Source organism: Kryptolebias marmoratus, linkage group LG9 (genome assembly GCF_001649575.2).
Source record: "Kryptolebias marmoratus isolate JLee-2015 linkage group LG9, ASM164957v2, whole genome shotgun sequence".
In the NCBI taxonomy this organism is placed as follows: Eukaryota; Metazoa; Chordata; class Actinopteri; order Cyprinodontiformes; family Rivulidae; genus Kryptolebias; species Kryptolebias marmoratus.
The window spans coordinates 22,234,153-22,250,019 of record NC_051438.1 but is presented as its reverse complement, the minus strand read 5'-3'; the positions used below and the strand labels follow the sequence as shown (position 1 = coordinate 22,250,019).

At 39.4% G+C, this 15,867-nt stretch overlaps 1 protein-coding gene across 7 annotated transcripts in view; it reads right to left on the bottom strand.

The window, feature by feature from the left end:
• The window catches only part of pcdh19 (protocadherin 19), a 55,619-nt gene that overhangs the window by 35,896 nt on the left and 3,856 nt on the right, over positions 1 to 15,867 (bottom strand). For 2 of the 7 annotated variants that reach the window (XM_017408342.3, XM_017408343.3), the window contains exon 2: positions 13,873 to 14,005. In XM_017408342.3, coding sequence (XP_017263831.1) covers positions 13,873 to 14,005 — 133 coding nt within the window. Of the gene's footprint in view, positions 1 to 13,659; positions 14,006 to 15,867 lie in introns of all 7 variants that reach the window. The other 5 variants (XM_017408338.3, XM_017408339.3, XM_017408340.3 and 2 more) reach the window with 3 other exon arrangements.

Sequence of the window (15,867 nt, the reverse complement as noted above, 5' to 3'; positions counted from 1 at the left end):
CAAATTAACCTTATTCTTGGTTTAGATCACCCGCAATGACGGTAGCCAAGACACGCCTATGAAGAATGGCACCAATGTCCCTTCAGATAAATCCAGCATAATTAGCTGTGTGCCTTACAGGGCCTGTGTGATGGTAATAATTAGAGCTACTGTAGCAAAGGTCATGCAAAACAATTTAGAGAGGATGCTGGCTGCATGGGTAATGGGAGGAGAAGAGGGGAGAGCTCGGATGAGCGTGGCATCTCGTTTCCTCTTCGGAGACGGAGGACATATAGTTGTTACTTTACCTCTGCACTTGCCTCATTTTTAGCCAATGCTCTCAAAAATATTAGAAAATGAGAACCCATTTCAATGGCAAGCAGACTCCCGGCTAACACAGTTTAAATGGATCCATGATTAGATTTGAGGAAAGTGCTACAGGGTTTATGTGTTAACTGGTATCAGCTAAAATCGATTCACTGCCTTGGAGGTGCAATAGCTGCCCCGTCAACCTATGTTGCATCTGTTCATTAGCCAGATTTTAAAACGCTTATGTGTGAGTTTAGTCATTGCTATTAATTCTGAAAAACATAAGAAGTGAGAGATAGCAAGCCAGAGATGCTCTGATCCACCCAGGTGCACAGGTTAATGAGCTGAACCAAAAATGTTGACACAAAGGTAAACAAGCACACACACCAAGTTGCTTCTATTTCTGTGTCCCCCCGTGTGGTTTGGCTCTCTCTGCAACTCCCAGATTGCTCCTAAGCTAGGAGCTCAGGGTTCACAGCCTGGGTCCACCAGGAGTTCACTCAGCTCCCTCATCTCTCCACCATCACACCCCGATGAGATAAGTAACAACCTCACACTTAAATATAGCATCTCAAACAACACATATGCTTATGTGAGCTGGATTGGACTCCCTGCTCCAGCACAACACCCTTCCCAAACTCCCACCACTCCAAACAACACTTCTTTAGCAGTGAGTGATACAAACCGCCCTAAACTGATAGGACAAGTTATTTTTTTTCTGTAGCTTCTGTCTTTCACATGCGCAGTGTTTCAGCTGCTTTACAGCTCAGTCTCTGCTATGATTTAACTGATTTTTTGTCATAATGCTTAAAGGTTTTGTCTAGAAATCTTTATTTTATGTATATTCATAAAAACATTGATGTTTTTGTGTCAATTCTCTATCAGAATTTCACATGAAGATAAGGTCTTCTGTATCCACAAAAATGTTAGCTTACCTCAGTTTTTTGTTAGGGAAGAAAATGGGTTAAAAAGCTAAATCATTCTTTGAAAAAGAAAAATTTTCTATCAACTCATTTTCAATGTTGCCGATGGCGTGTTTTTTTTTAATCTGTTTGGCATAAAACACTTTTTTTAAGTTTTAAGGAATGTTATGTGCTACATTATTTCTTGGACATGAGTTTCTTGGGTTGCCTGGTAACCCCAGAAATATGTCAGAACTATTCATTTAAGAAAAATAAATTCAGGAACAACGCGCAAAGCTGACATGATAAACCTAAAGTTGTAAATTTGCTTTTTTTTCAGCCATGCATGCTCAGCTCTGTGCATTAATAAATGAAGGTTTGACGGCAATTAAAGCTAACAAGAACCTAACGCACCAAAAGCTGTTGGACATGTAATTTAGCCATTTTTCTTCAGTCAAATGAAGCTTGCAGATGAAATTTACGGGGTGGGAGCTGAGGCATATGCTAGGATCCATATGTCTTTGCGACTGCTGGAGTTTAAACACCATAAACTGTGATTATCATTGATCTGCAGTTGTCAGATGCCTAATCTCTATGACTCATAACCACACTGGTCACATAGAGTGATGATGGACCCTCCTCCCCCACATCTGAAGACCCAGACAAGTGTTGAGGGAAGGAAGCGGTGATAAGCATGTCCTTATCCTTTTAAAGACACTCCAGTAATCCAACAGTGGTGGGAGGAGGGGGGAAGCTTCATCTTTAGGGGATTGAGTCTGGATTATAACTAGTCTTCCAAATTAAACCAAAAGTCAGCTTTCCGCAGTTGCTCATGCAAGCTGGAAACTGGCTTGTTACCAACCCTACAAACAACGATGAAAGTCTATATTTGGAATATTTTCACACTCAGCCAGCATATGATTTCACAAAGGAACTGTAGCTAAACCCAAGCCATCCACACATAAAAAGTAAATATCAGTCTCTTTTACTTCCCAGCTGACTTCTTGTGACAGCACTCAAAATGTTGTCCATGTGGTGTACCTGACTCCCATTGCCAACCAGCTTAGCTGCAGACAAGCTTCTCAGTCAGGGCAGTGCTGCTCTGTCCCTGCTGATGCTGCTTCCCACAGCAAAACAAGGACAAATCTGCGGCTTAGAGGCTAAAATAATCATTACTGGGTAGCGAACAAATGAAAAGTCAGAATACCACTCCCATGTCTGTCCTCCCCCAACACTATTGGTATTTTGCCTGCTGTACTATTGCACACAAACACAAAAGAGGAAGCCACACATTAACATTTAGACATCGTAAATATGGCTTGGCTTGAAAGTCAGGGAAAATCTAAAGCTAAAGAATTATTTTTACTTTGTGACTAAAAAAAATATTTAAATAAAAGAAAAAAAAAAACGAATTGTTTTACATCTTGTGAAAAATGTTTATTTAGGCAGAGGAGAAAATTGATATCCCTTTTACAGTTGTATATCAGTGCCTTCAATTTAAAGCTGGAGCTGCTGCTGCTAGGCAAGGCCAAGTTTCAAAACATCACAATGTTAATAGCCACACACACACACACATTTTCATTATATGGACTATATATATATATATATATAAAAAGAGGGATTGTGCATTTAAATTCCAGATATTGAAATGTCAGAGATGTCTGGTCATATGCAGTGGACAGTAGCCCTCCACCCTTGACACCCTACACCCTTTTCCTGCAACCTGTCAGTCGAGTATGATGAACAAGAACAAAATACCCATAACTTTTTTTTTCCTTGTTAAAGAAAAGTTAAACTCAGCTTTTTAAAAATGTTTCTAATGGCAAATAACACAGATAACACAGTTTGTTCACCAAAAAAGTGACACCCATCACTTCATTTAAATTAACGCTGTTTTGAAACAGATATTTACAACAAGCTGCAAAAGTAAGCACATCTATTAGTAAAATAAACTCCCTGCAGTAGACTGGGTACCCGGCTAATTAACTAGCCAACATCAGCTTGTCAGGTTTTGCTGTGTTACTTAACAAAGAGCACAACAACGTACGAGTAGTAATACACTGCACAATAGGCACATTTACTTTAGTACAATTACTAAATTTAGCTGATATTTATCCAGTAATTTGTTTAATTCTTACACCTTTTAGAACATCTGAGAATGAAAATAACTTTTAAGCAGGCTGTCGGCTCTTTGATATTTAATTTCAGCTGATTCTCATTCTCAACAGAATAATTGTCAAGAAATTCACTTGTTTCATCTGACTCTTCTTCAGTGTACCTGTGCAACAAAATGAATAATATAATATAATATAATATAATATAATATAATATAATATAATATAATATAATATAATATAATAATTATTATGTGATAGAATTTATTAGGCAATAGGAAGAGTGGTTGGACTTTTATTTCCAACTAACAGCAATGAGAAAATGTAAAATGTGTTTTGTGATATTCTGGTTCTTTTTCTCTCAGAACACTGAACATTAGAGTAAAGTAAAAGCTTGCTTCTATTTATGTCTTTTGCTGCGCTTGAATGCATGTGAATGTAATATACATCTGGATGCATTACAGTCTGCTTTGATGTAACAGTCCCTGAACCAGATAAAAGCATCATGAACTCAGCTTCTTAGCGACCTTCCTGCCGTGCTACCCAAAGGAGGAGTCAATCGGTGTTATTAAAGCACAGACATTATGAGCAATCTTGTCTTTAACAAGTACAGACATGTTGCCTTCCCTATTCGCTGGTTCCCACAAATCTGAACTGGGAACAGCTCATGTTGAACAAAGGAGGTTACTGGGGAATGTTTTGCACTCTGTTCTCAGACTGATGGAGGCCAAATGCTTTTCATTTATGAATTTGGCTGCCTTTTCTTTGGCATTTTAAAACATGGACGTGAGGGGAGAGTTAAAAAAAAAAAGATGTGCACCCTCAGTATGTTTTATGATCACAGGGAACATAACGGTGTAAGTAAAATTCTTATAAATTCATTGCAAGACAATCATCGCTAATATCATTTGTGGTATTTCCACACCCACTCCAGAGTTTTTGCAATCTATTGCCTAACCCACATTCTTGTCTTTCTCAACTCGACCTGCTATTACTTAAGCAAAGAAATGCTCCTCCGCCTGTGTGGAAACTAGATATGGATGTAAATAATATGCCTCGGCACTTTGTAAAAGCCCTAATCCCAGGAAAACAAACCTGAGTGAAACAGGCCCACCTGAATTGCTTTCAGGAAAACTAGATAATCAAAATGCAAAACAGCCTTTGAAGGAAAAATGAGCCGAGTTCCAACAACAAATCCCCTACAACTAACATCAGCAAATTCTCCCCTGAACTTTTATTTCCATTCAGTGTTTGAGTTTTTAATGTAATCACACTGCATTCAGGGCTCCATCAATGAGCTATTCTGATTTATGTCAGGCTGAATCAGACTTACCGCTTAGAGGTTTACAGGCATCATGAATGAGAAAAGGAGCCACACATTGCACACATTAGGGGTCCCACCATCTCCTTAGACAGGAGGACAATGAAGAAGGAGCAGAGATAAAGGAGCCGGATAACAGGGGTGAAGGAATGGCTCATGCTGATCGGGCTGAGAAGAATGGGGAAGGGGGGGAGAAAGGAAAATCAGAGGCCCAAGACACTGGCCACACAGGGCAGGGGGAGCGCAAGGAGGCCTCCGAGAGGCCTACACTTGGTCATAGCCCATTAGGCTGGCTGGGTGCAAATGCTACAGCTCATTACATGCTCTGCCTCAGCTCTGTGGATGAACAATGCACAATTACGCTACCCTGCTGCTCCTCTAGCCATACTGCCGCATGCCTCTGAGGCGCCTGATATTGCTGCTACAGCGGCTGGCCTGCCAACAGCCTCTGCGCTCATCAGACAGCCTATACATGCACTCACTAATTCAAATCCAGGTTTAGGTCTAGAAACAAAAGCACTGTATGAATTTGCTGGAATGAAAGGAGAGGAGAAACTGGAGATACTGCTTTGCCACTGGAAGAAACCAAACAAAGATATAATGCAGCATTTGTCTGAGGAACACAATGAGGTTCACTCCCTTTTGTTTGCTCCATCCTCTTTAAAGTCCTTATAAAGGTAGACATGTGACAAATGGATAATTCTTTTGTTTCCAGCTGGATTTGGTGTCACTCTATGTTATAATTATTCTAAAGCAGGTGCAGCGCAGATTCAAATATAACACAGCTGAAAGAATTGTGACAATCTCTGCAGTGCCATGAATATCTGAGCTCAGAATTCATCTACTCCCCAGCAAATTGGTTCATTTTAAGTCTTCCTCCTTCCCATTCTACAATTATGCATGCAGAAGTTGACATTTAATCTGATGGGGGGAAATGCTAACTAACTTCCTCCTGCTTCCTTTTTTGTTTTAAGCTAAAAAACAGGACACTTGGAAAGGTCACTCTTCCCTGGTGTCAGAGCTTCTTGGAAAAGTTTCCATTCATAGCAAGTATTGTTACGTCTCAGCATCTCCCTCCCCCCTATGCCCTGTCATTCAAAGAGGCAGAGCATTCAGGAAATAATAATAACAAAAGAACTCTGGGAAATCTCTTAACAATACTGTGGTTACAAGTTTGGCAACTTTCAGTGAGTGAGCCCATGACAGGACAGAGAAACACAATCACAAACCTGATATCCATGGATTTTAATTAATACCCTTTCTTTCTTTACACATTTGGATGAAATTACTTTTTAGACAAACAATTGTCATTACAAGAGGACAGTAATTACCTTTTTTACTTACTTTATTTACTTTCTAAAACTTGTTGGGTTGAGTTTTTTTTTTTTTGGCTTGTAAATAGATATTATATAGTTGTTTTTGTTTAATCCAAAGGGACAGAGGTCGGCGCATTTATCTTGACACACACTGACTGCAGGACTGTGAGTTCCTACAGCAAATAGATTTTTTTTTCTTGTTAGTACAAGTCTTAGGCTTAGTGTTTTTAAAAGTGTAAGCTGACCTTTTCTATCCTACATTAATGTAAATACAGGCATTTCCACCACAGGCAGCAAAATTTGCATTAATGAGACATAGGGGTATTTTTCACTCAGCACTCTCTCGTGTAAAATTTCACTCTGAATAAATATAGTAGTTTTACTGTCCTTAAAACTAACGTCGATTTTGAGGGAAACTTCAGACTGACAGCATTTTGACAAACTTTGCAACAAATTGTGCGTAAGCCTGTATATGACCACTTCAGCATACTTTAATAAATCTGTGTTGATGGTGCATTTTCATACCTCTGTGTTGAGCACTGAATGATCTCCATTAAAGAAAAGAGAATGCAGTATATTTGTGTGAGAGTTTAATTTGAGAAAAAAACAATGCAGCAAGAAACTAATTTAAATGGGTAATTACATCCACGCAGCATTGCTTGCAGGGCTTAACAAGGTACGTAATGATGTCCCCTTCCCAAGCGATAAACATCATCACTACGTCCATTTCCTTCACTCCATTTAGCCTTTTCTCATTTGCGGCTGGACCCATCAACCTATAAGCCCAATACCATTATACCTCTTCTTGCATTTAGATTCCTGTCCTATAAAGATCCTGCAACATAAATTGCTGGATGACTAGAGCCATTACGCAACTATTTTTAGCTCCCCAACACCCCCACTCTTTTTCCATGTTTAATGGGTTTACAAGAAAACTAATTCTGTCTATTTGATAGAGCTTTTAAAACTAATTTAAAGTGTGGTTCCTCTTTTATTGCTGTTTCTTAAATTAGGTGAAATGATCTCAAAAGGTTTAGGATCATTTAACTTGTTTTTTTTAAATATATAATTCTGCATGGCATGTGGCATCTTCTCTTTCAGTGTAAGAATTTTTCAAATTTGATCATTTTGGCCTCGACTGCCAAAATTTTAAGGAAGAGACACAGATGGTTTCAAAGCAAATGAGCATCTTGTAGTAGAAATGCACAAAAGTGACATGATTGCTTTCAGTAAAGGTCACCATGATTTGTTGGAAATAATCTTGTCCTCATCCAAACGCTGAATTTTACAGGAAACACATAACATATTTCAGGCAGCAGAACTACAGGTTGAGAAAAATCATTGGTGTTCTATAAATAGATCCCCCTCTCTGCTTCTCTCCTGCCTCGCTTCTATGCAGTTCGCAAGGACTTGCCATTTTCAAACCATGTACTTCCTCCCTTTATACAATCTGTACAAGTCATGTGTAGTTAAGCACAGTGACGTGTGTACATCAGATGCTGTCAGTCATGTTTTTGGACCGTTAAGCTCTTCTGGCTGAATGCTCTGATCCTAACAAGAGGGTGGCAACCCGGCGGGCTTGGCTGTTTCTGACTGGCTGCCTGCGGTTGTTATGTCATTTCATCATACTTCTGCAACATTAAGAATGACATGCAGTGACGGGGTGTTGTGGGTTCGGGTCAAGGCTATAAAAATCCAACCGAGTGTTAAACTAGCACTAGTTGCTTGTGACCTGAAAACAATCTTGTTGAGTAATGTCACTCAGTGACCCTTGGCCACACCGATGCTGCGTGTTAAATATGATAGGAGGAGCCAGGAGCGGATGGCGACGAGTACATCACTGTCACTGTTAATTTAATTTTCACAGATGGCTTTATTTCTCCTTACAAACAAAGACACTTGTAAAGCAGAGCATGTAAGATTGCTGCCTTAAAAATGACCTCTTTTTCACTGCTGCTTTTCACGACAAAATTTTAATTCAAGATGGCAGCCACAGCTACATTTTGTGTTGTGTTAAGGCTCAACGTATGAGTTGAGAATTACTCTCAGCTACTACCACATAAACATTAGCTCATTATCTGCAATTTTGAGTAGGTTATAGCTATTTTTATGTTGGCAAAGGTCAATTAGCTATAGCATCTTAAATCAGGTTAACCCCAAATGTCGCTCAGTTGTAAATATCCATTTAGGTATTACATTCTGGTATTACATATTTTGCTAACAGAGTTTAGTTTAGTAGTTAATGGCAAACTTTTGAAAACATCTTGCTCATTCAGTTAGCGCTTGGAGTGTGTGTTGGACGTCAATCTCACCTACTAGCTTTTCAGTTTTACTCACTTGTTTTCTTTCAAGAAGCACAGAAATAAAACCCTGACAGTCAAACACTCGAAAGCTAACAGAAGGTGATAAACTTTTACATTTTGAGAGATTTTCCAGCTGTCTCCTGTTCCAGTAAAGCGTGTGTTCAGCCAAAACACAAGAGACACAACAAGATAAGAGAAGGGGCTCTGCTTTCAATTTCTGCTTCTTTGCTTTCTGCGTCGTTTTCTCTCAGTTACACTTTCAACCAGCAGCCATGTCCTCCACTTTACGTCAATCATAGCTTGTTCAAGGCAACAAACAAACAAACAAACAAACAAACAAACAAAGATAAACGATTTTGCCAGATACAGTCTTGGAAAGATGAAATGAGAATGTAGCTGGAATAAATACTCCAATTCTGCATGGTGCTCTTGACTGCACAAGACTTTCAAAATGTTAATGTATTTTTTATTATAAAATTGAAGAGCTGGTGAGATAAGGGGAAAACATCAACTATTGAATACACTGTAAAACTACACTTAGGAAAAATAATTATGCAAATTTTCCTTCGGTAAATATGTAGTATTTTTACCAGCACAAAAAGGACAAAAAAGTAATTTCAGTACATGTGTATCTAAACACATCAACACAAAGTACTTTAAATGCAGAGACCCAGCTGCGTTTGATTATTGAATGTGTTGAGTTTTGCCTTTCTTTTCTTTGTCTTTGAGATTTTATTACCACTTGCTTATGATGATGTAAATGATAATGTTCCAACCCATATTTCAACTAAATGTGACAGCACAAAAGAAATATAATGTGTGTGTGTGTTGATGAGTAAGTGTGCAGGGGGAGATTGGCACTTTAACAGATGTGTGCTATGCACTGACAGCATGACATCTATTTTGCATGCTCAATATGACACGTTTGAATGCTCCCATGCATATTGTCCTGATGTGAAGCAACAGAGAGGGGTACGCTGCTTCACTGAAACCACTCGTCGTCTCTCACACATAAGCATCAAAACATCTTCCTTACTTATACAGAAAAAAAGGACTACTGCAGACTTGTTAGGCACTGCGTTTCAGTTTTCTTTTTCCCATTTAACTTTCTTTGATTGGCTGTGAGAGATATGCATCCTTGATTTTTGTCAGAATATGAACCTGTCACTTCGACAGACGATTTGAAATAATTAAGGGCTTATGTAACAGCAGTACAGCTGAAATATATTAAAAAAACACACACAAGTGTGTTGAGCATCTGGAGGAAGAAATCTCTTCGTATCAAATAACTTTTACACATGGGACACACTCTCCTCTGAACACTAAAAATCCCATGTCACTCAGTGCAATGACCAACCACCTTTTAAAAATTCATTTATCATCTTTCTCAAATTGATTTATCAGCCTTCTAAAACAAAGAAGCATATTTTTTTTACCTGAATAAGTCTAATCGATAAAGTTAAATCGCTCAATTTCCCGCAATTCTCATTATTCGAATTCACAGGTGTGAGAAGCTTTAGTGCGCATTACGAATTCAAAAACAAATTCTAGCCAAAGGCCATTCCTTTACTGTATAATTGTCTCCCTCACCAAGTGATTCACTATAATTAAGCCATGGAAGACAGCTCTATTCTCCTGTGAGCATTTATATTAGTGCAACCACAGGCAGGTCTAACAAACATCATGCAGCTGATGCTTTTAAACCAACGAATAGTGATGTTCAAGAAGATAGATGCAGGTTGTACATTCTCAAAGGGGAGAATACAATATACACAACTGCAGGTACAAGCCCTTTGGGGAGACCAGTTGCCGTTATCTTGGCCGAGTCAGCTGTGTGGGAGTGTGTGCCAGTGGGTTACGTCCTTAAAAAGGAAAAGCTCCACTCCAGCTGCTCAGACTGTAGCAGGATGCTAATGCCCCACATAAACAAATGAAGGCTTAGTTTCAATCAAACACACAAATTAAAGTCCTAGCATTCCTTGAAGGAATTCATATTGCCTGTCACCTTTCATGTCAGATTTTTAGACTAAGATAAGGTTATGTTGAGAAATTAAATACTTATAGCTATTTTGATCCAGTCTTGAAAATAACATTATGGACAATATGATTTTTTTAAGCTCAATATCTGTACAACGCACTGAGGTATAGACATTTTTGTGTAGGCTGAATTTGACTAGCTGTGTTGGCAATCTTAAATTAGGTTGACGCCAAAAGTTTATTAATTGTAGATGAACAGGCAATATTTTTTTTTCAGAAAGTTTCATTGAAATCCACTCAGTGGTTCATGAGATATTTTGCTAACAGACAAACAGGTGTGATTATAACAGTTAATGTTGAGGTTTTAAACACAGACTTTATGCTTTGTGTTGCACTCAAATAATGTGTTGGAGACAATCCAAATCTATCACACCAAATTTTAGCTCAGTATCTGTAAAACTGACTGAGTTATAGTCATTTTTGTGCTTACTGAGTTCAGTTGACTATGCCGGCCATCTTGAATTCCGTGGACTCCAAAATTTAATCAGTTGTAGATGTACATCCAATAACTATGTTCTGAGAATTTCATTCAAATCCATACAGTGGTTGATAAGACATTTTGTTAACAGACAGACTTTAATAATTATTAGCAAAGTTTTAAAATAAAATAAAAATAAATATATATAAAAAAGGATCTTGCTCAACCAGTTACACTTAAATTATGTGTAGGGAATGACTCTCAGCTACTACCACACCAGATTTGAACCAAATTTCTGTAAAAACGGCTAGGTTATACCTATTGTTGTGCTGACTTTAAAAGTTAATCAGTTAGTTGTAGGTGTTTGTCTAATGACAACTTTCTGAGAGTTTTATTCAAATCTGTCCACTGGTTCACGTGATGTTTTGCTAAAGGTACAAACAAGTAAAAACACACACACACAGAGTCATGTGCAGAAATGTTTTCTCTGTCTTCACATTTGGCGGCGGGCGATAATTACAAATAAACACTATATCCTGTTTTATTACTTCAGCAAACAAAATGTGATAACTGTTATGACTCTAAACTGGCCTTTTTAAAATGAACACAGAGAATTGAAATTGCCCTGGTGTAAAAACAAAAGGCTTCTCTAATGAGCCTAAATGAATCATGGGTAATTTTAAGGTTGCCCTCAGGATGAAAATAATTTTGGGGGGACAAAGCCGCCACGGTAATCACAACATTACAGCCACATGTGTGTCCCAACCAGTCAGTGGGATATGGGTCGAGGACTTGTGGAGTCAAGTGGTTTCAAGCCTGAGCTTGCACGCTCACTGGAACAACGCAATTACCAGTCATTTTGCTGCTGTTTGTTTGTTCTATAAATGGCATTTTAATTAAACCAAACACATTTTTTATTTAAGAGCAACATCTGTACGCACTGGATAGCTTCTGTCTTGTGCAAATGTCACAGTGGGGAGGAACGAAAACAATGACAACTGGTGTCGTGCGGGGTTACTCTGTCGAAGGATAAGGCGTGCTCCTGCCACCACTCCTCCCGGTTTTCCCAATCTCTCTCTCTCACACACACACACACACATATACTCCCCTTTTCACAGTCCAGATAAAATGTGCAAAGACTGGGTCAAAGAGATGTTTGTCAACATCAAGTGTAAGAAGGAGCGAGGTGAAGGCTGCATGCTAAGCAGCTCCAGCCTCTATCAAGCCAATCAACTGCCTGATCTGGGCTAAAACACCTGGCACTGAGACTCAAGACTCACCCTCGTTATCTGTCGATCTGCCCTCACACCGCTCCATCAAGACAACTCCAAGCTTTGCATAATGAATCATCTAAATCAATCTTTGCCTGTTTTTGTTTCCTTCTCTTTTTCATTAGCCGAAGCAAATAAAAGAATCCCCAAATAACTGTCTAGTGGGGTTTATTGGATGCTTCAGCCACAGATGCACAATAAAGCAGACATTTTTTGATATCTTTCTGTACTTGGATTCTCATTTGGCTAAAAAATGGTGGCAGTGACCTGCAAAACACTTGCTTACAAACAGACACTGCATCACAGTGTACAGGTCACTTTATGTATGTGCTGAATCCCCCACGATGTGGTCATATAATGACAAAACGCGATGACTTTTCCTCTTCTTTCCACCTGTGCAATTCACTCACTCACTCACTCATTCACTCACACGCACACACACACACACACACACACACATACACACTCACAGCAAGCGGTTCAGACAGGCCCAGTAAATCAGCATGCCTGTAAGTAGGTCTCATTGACCCCTCAGCATCCAATAGTGCCTGGATCTCTCTGGATCATCCAGTCAATATATCAATATCCATCTTGTGTTTCTTGTTTTAAGACCCCCACTCCCGAGCCAACACACCCAACTCTCTCCTCACTGAATGTCAAACGGAGATTGGACTCATCAATTTCAGGAGTGTGTGTGTGCATGGGTGTGTACACTGAGCTTATTTGCTGCTGTCTATATGAGTAAGCACGACACACATACTCATAAAAACACAAAGACTGATGCACAATTCTGTCTCACACACACACACACATAAATATCCCTTTCTCCCATGAGAAAAGTGGGTCACGAACAGAAAGAGGGGAGATTGCCAAAAGAATCCAATAGAAGAGTTCATACATACAGAAATCCATAAACTAAAGATCAGCTGGTCAGCATACACCTGTCAACTTGAATAGTCTTTCAAGTCAGACTTTTGCTGCTCAGCTGGAGTCATGCGTGGGTATGTCAGGGTAATTCAGTGGCTCGCTGTGCTGAGCAGCCATGCGGCAACGCTGCAGCCAAATGGACGACATACAGATTTAAGCAATGATTACTCTTTCTGTTAGCACCTGAAATGATGTGTGGTGGAGCTGATTAGCCAAGTCAATACATCTGGCAGGTGCACAAACTCTTGTTCGTTTTGCAGCAACGCAGGACACACACACACACGTGTGCGCGCGCACACACACACACACACACACACACACAAAAAACAAGTGCAGTAAGAGAGGCCAAATAATCCACTTTGTCAGGCCTCCAAATTCTGCTTGGCAAAGCGCTCTCATCACAGGTCAGAGCAGGCGTTTGGGCATCTTGAAGGATTCCACTGGACTGACACTTTCACATTTCAAATAGCTCAGCTTTTCCATCAGGAGTGGACAATTTTTTCACTGGCGCTATATGCTTTGGTGCAATGCAATGCTAAATATTGTTTATAGCTTCTCTGCTTTGTAAGAATTCACTTAGATCTGAGAAGTATTTTAATTAAAGGTAACTAAAAACAAATTTTTTTCAAAGCTAAGTATTTCTTTGCTACTACATTGCACTGAATCAATTTTGAAAAATCAATCTCCCCTTTTATTCTGCTCCTGACAGCCAAAGCAGTGCAGCCAAGGATCAAGGACAGAGCACATTGGATTGTATCTCACCTCTGGCAGTGGCATGCCGTTGATGATGAGGTCTGGCTGCTGGTGACCCTGCCCTGTGAATGGGTGCTGATAGCCGTGGTTGGGAGCGGCATTGCGTGAGTTCTGGTTCTCCACGTTGAGGAAGGTGCTCTCGGAGCGCCTGCAGCCCAGCGGCAGGCTCTGCTGGTGGTAGTCGAAGTAGTTGAGCGAGGAGGTGAGAGATGAGCAACTCACCACATTCATCTTGTCTGTCTCCTCGACGTCTCGCGGCACCAGACGGATGTCATTCTTGCTCAGTTTCTTCTTTTTGCTGGACTTCTTCTGGTTTCCATATGAGTACTCCGCCACCCTGCGCAAGTAGAAGAAACTGAACAGACTCAATAAAGCAGTGTTCTGTCTTCCCTCACCCTGCCCACATAGTCAAAAAGCTCACCCATCATGCCAGCTTGGGTGCTTTTTAACCATGGGCGTCAGACAGAAGGTCATCACCTCTGTCCAGGTGTGGAGCAGCACACCTACATGACCTTCCCCACCCATCTTGCAGTGGAGCTATAATACCCTGTTTGTTTGCATTTGCATGCTCAACAACAAACTTGTCACAAACAGGCTGACAAAATGCAAACATGCCAAAACCACAAGAGCAAAGCAAAAGAGCACACTGGTACTGAGCAGCACTACTGGTATATGCAATCATATTCAAAGCACAGAGCCTACACTAATTCCTTTTTTTTTCTCTTTCTTTGTTTGGCAAGTAAGCCCACAAGCAAGACCAAAAGCAAGAGAACTGCAGATTCAGATTCATTTAGCTGCTCTCAGAGATTTCTGGAAACTTGAACTGTGTATTTTGACATTAATAAGAGCAAATGAGCAATAAAACCATGTTTTATCAAAGGCTCCTCAGACTGGGGGAAATTTTTACTCTTTGCACAGCCTTGCAGTTTTTTTTTTTACTGAGTAACAGATGCTAAGGACTTTACAAACCTTGCTGAACATGTTTTGTATTATGTGAGATGTTTTTGTTTTTTAAAACGATCTCTACTATTTCAAACTTTGGTTGGTAAAATCTAACCTTGTGGGACAGAGCATATGGTTTAAATCCCAGATAATCGCAGTTTTTAGAATCTATCTGTGACTGTATCTTGCTGTTTATGAAATACATTTGCTACACAAAGCCGCACTGGCCCCTGGTTTTGCCGAAATGCAACATCAAACCTCTGCCATTTCCACAATTATCAAGTTAGTTTGTCTTTTTTAATTTATGTTTTAGGTTGCATCTTGAAAGCTCTCTCTACCCACATTCTCCTCCCCCTTCATTCAGCGGAAACTACGTGGGCAACATTCCACTTCTTTTTTTTCCAAATCATCATTTTAACATGTTGTCTCTCTGCTTTGTACCCAAACTGAGATCTGGGAAGAGAAAACTTCAGAGTCTGGCAGAGTGACAGAGGACAGGAAATAAATTGGAGATAACTGCTCCTCATATTTGAGGTGGTGACTGAGAAGCAGAGCAGTTCAGTGCTGATTAAAGCTCCCAGCAGGGAAACAGACTCACAATGGGAGAGGAAAGTACTGGGAGCAGTTTGAAAATTTGAATTTGTTGTTGACTGTCATTGTTTCTGTTTCTTTCACAGAAATCATGACTGACATTCAAAGCAAGGCAATTGTTTTAATCAAAATGCCACTTATTAAATTTCTCTTTTATTCCAGTCAAGGTCAAATAAAATCACATATATAAAAGTATTTTTAGCCAAACAGGAAACATAAGCTTCTCATGTCAACCTTAACGAGAGGAGAAGCAATGATTTCTGATTGGAACCAGAGAAATAAATCATTTTCCTGTCTAAAATACGCAATGACTTAAAAATATCTTAAAAGAACACTTCTGAGGAAAAAAAATCTCTATATTGAAGGAATGTCAGTACTTTTTCATGACCACTACTGCTTAGAAATGAAGTTAACCTCAAATCAACAAAATTACGTGAGGAATAAAATATGATTATAGCTTCAGGTTAAATTCTCAAATTCAATCTATATGTAAATTTTACAGTGGTGATGTGGCACAAGCTGGGAAATCAAAGGCAGAACTGATGCTCAGATTGATGAAGAAAACAGGGAAAATCTGGGACATATTAATCTGCTTTTATCCATAAACCTGCTGTAACAGTTCATGGCACTGATGTAGCTGATAGTATATCTTCTTAAGTACAGGCTTAATGTCTTTTTTTCCTC